Source organism: Symsagittifera roscoffensis, chromosome 7 (assembly GCF_963678635.1).
Source record: "Symsagittifera roscoffensis chromosome 7, txSymRosc1.1, whole genome shotgun sequence".
Taxonomy (NCBI): Eukaryota; Metazoa; Xenacoelomorpha; order Acoela; family Convolutidae; genus Symsagittifera; species Symsagittifera roscoffensis.
Genome location: NC_087068.1, coordinates 38,803,782 through 38,806,128, shown reverse-complemented (window position 1 = coordinate 38,806,128; position 2,347 = coordinate 38,803,782). Strand labels below are relative to the sequence as shown.

Genomic DNA, 2,347 nt, shown 5'->3' with positions numbered 1-2,347 from the left:
GTGATCAATATCCACTACACTAGAGGCAAGCACAAAATGAGCAGACGCCTCCGATCCCTCATTTCCTCCAAGTACATGTACATATTCGCACTCAGTCCCTGTGCGGAGGAGAAGGCATTCCCTGGACTGGCTGCTCACTCAATGTCAAGGGCAAACATTGCAAAAGTCAGAAGTGAAGGTGGAAATAATAATCAACAAAGGGAGGAGTTTGAGTTTAAAGACACGTCATCTGTTGCGACTGAAGAGAAAGAAAAAATCGAATGGTAAGGCTCAACTATTTCGTTTCTATAATTTCAAAAAAACTTTCAATTTTTTTTTCTCAAAGTTTACTAATTTAAGTGGATTACTAATTAGGAGATTTAGGAGGGTGACAACGATTCTCTTTTCTTGTATTACCTTATCTACCATTCAAATAAAACCCTTTAAGATCTATTATATGTATTTTCTGATATCACTCACTGTCCATTTTCAGCCCTAGAACCCAATCAATTTGGTCTAAATTGGCAAGAGAAAGTATACGAATTACCCCCATCACGCACAATGGTGACGAAAGTGCTAACGGACAGAACAAATCAGCAGACAGCGAAATAAAAGTTCCACGAAATGTTGACTTCCCAGAAAAATTGAAGCTTCGCACCCTCGTCGAGAATGTTCAATTGCTGGAAAGTGAGGAAAACATGGAGTTTCTGTGGAAGTATTTTGCCCAACTCGTCGATCGAGTTTGTCTCTATTTCTACGTTGTGATAACAATGTTTATTTCGATTGATTTTATTAAGTACCTGTAACTACTCGCATTACATTATTAGTGTTCAAAAATGTTACGATCTAAAGTATGAAGAACAAATCTGTTCACATTGTTATTTTGTTCATCATGCCACTTTTCATTGTACTTGGACAACATTAAAATGGTTTCTCAAAGTTGATTTTTAAATGTGGGTGAGGTAGTGGCAAAGAATCGTGAAATTTGGTAGTATCTTCTGACAAAAATTGCGCAACGCCTCTAAATCTAACTGTTCCGACCTATGAAAATGTGAAGGAATTTTGCATTCGGACTTGTTTTAGTTTTTTGTTTTGCATAAATAATAATCGGACTAGGTCGAGTGACTCTTTTTCCTTTGCCCACACCTGCAAATTTTTATAAATAAAATTGATGTTCACCTTGTCCGATTGTAATAAAAACTGACAATCGAATAAATAGGCCATAACAAAATCATCTGGTCTTTTTAATTAAACTGTAAAATCACTCATTTGCACCTTGAAATGATACTCATCTGAGGTGAAAAGAAAAAGAAAAAGAGTTAGCCGAATTATATATTTGATTGAAGCCCTTTTATTTGCGATTCGAAAAAAATTAAAAAGTTCCAAAATTATTCTAAGTGCGGGAAAAATCGGTTAGAATTTTTTGATATTTCGTTTAATTTCGAGCTCATAAAACAAATATAATAAACCTACAACAAGACTGCTCGTATCAGGGCGAAGCCTTTTAAGGTATATGGAGCAGTAATAACATTATAAAAATAAATGAAATAAAACAAAATGAAAAAAAAAAACTCTAAAATTTGAAAAATTTTATGAAAACCATCCCCACACACGCCATATAAAGTTCAAAAGGATAGATATTGCTCCTTGTATGAAATTAAATATGGTAAATAAGCTTCTTTCAACCAATTTGGAACGATTTCTAAGACGGATTATTTCTGCGCTTACGCGTTAATAGGGCGAAATATATCGCGCGTTAATTGTCCCAAATTGGTAAAAATGGCCAAAATGGCAATCTTTAAACCCTCGTAACTTACGAAAAATAATCACAGGTGAAATATTTTTTTAAATTTAAGCTCAGGACAACGATAGCTTTCGAATGATATAATAAAATTCCGTCAAAAATGGCTAGTTAAAAAGTCGAAATTTGTCTGAAGAAAAAAAAACCCACCCGAGCACAAATATTCCGTTACTTTTGTATCGAGAGTCGGAACAATAAATTTATAATTAGCTAATAATAATCGAATGAAAGTTCCACTTAGGCCGTGAAACTTTGGGTAAACTTAGCTTTATAAGCCAATTGTATCTTATATATCACTTTTAATGAAGTTCTTGACTTTCGTTTAGATCCCCTTATCACACCACGAATAAAAATGACGCAACTTGATAAAAAAAACTTTTTTAAGGTCATTACTTATGTGATGTTGGCACAACAACCATTCTTCCTTGTTTTTCCGACTTTCGTAACGAAAGTAGCAGCATATTTGTGCTCGGGATGGGTTTTGTTTTCAGACAAATTTCGACTTTTTAACTAGCCATTTTTGACTGATTTTTTAGACCATTCGAAAGCAATTGTTGTCTTGAGCTT

At 34.1% G+C, this 2,347-nt stretch overlaps 1 protein-coding gene across 1 annotated transcript; it reads left to right on the top strand.

Moving 5' to 3' along the window:
* Positions 1-805, top strand: LOC134851789 (uncharacterized). The gene is made up of 2 exons (XM_063868021.1): positions 1-263; positions 473-805. Exons 1-2 carry the CDS (start codon positions 37-39, stop codon positions 783-785), a joined length of 540 nt encoding a protein of 179 aa, XP_063724091.1. The 5' UTR covers positions 1-36; the 3' UTR covers positions 786-805.
* The last annotated feature ends 1,542 nt before the right edge of the window (positions 806-2,347 follow it).

Excerpts from the sequence above, each read along its gene's own strand:
- LOC134851789 (XM_063868021.1), top strand. The coding sequence starts at position 37 with ATGAGCAGACGCCTCCGATCCCTCATTTCCTCCAAGTACATGTACATA. Across the intron at positions 264-472 it reads GAGAAAGAAAAAATCGAATG|CCCTAGAACCCAATCAATTT; the intron begins GTAAGGCTCAAC and ends GTCCATTTTCAG.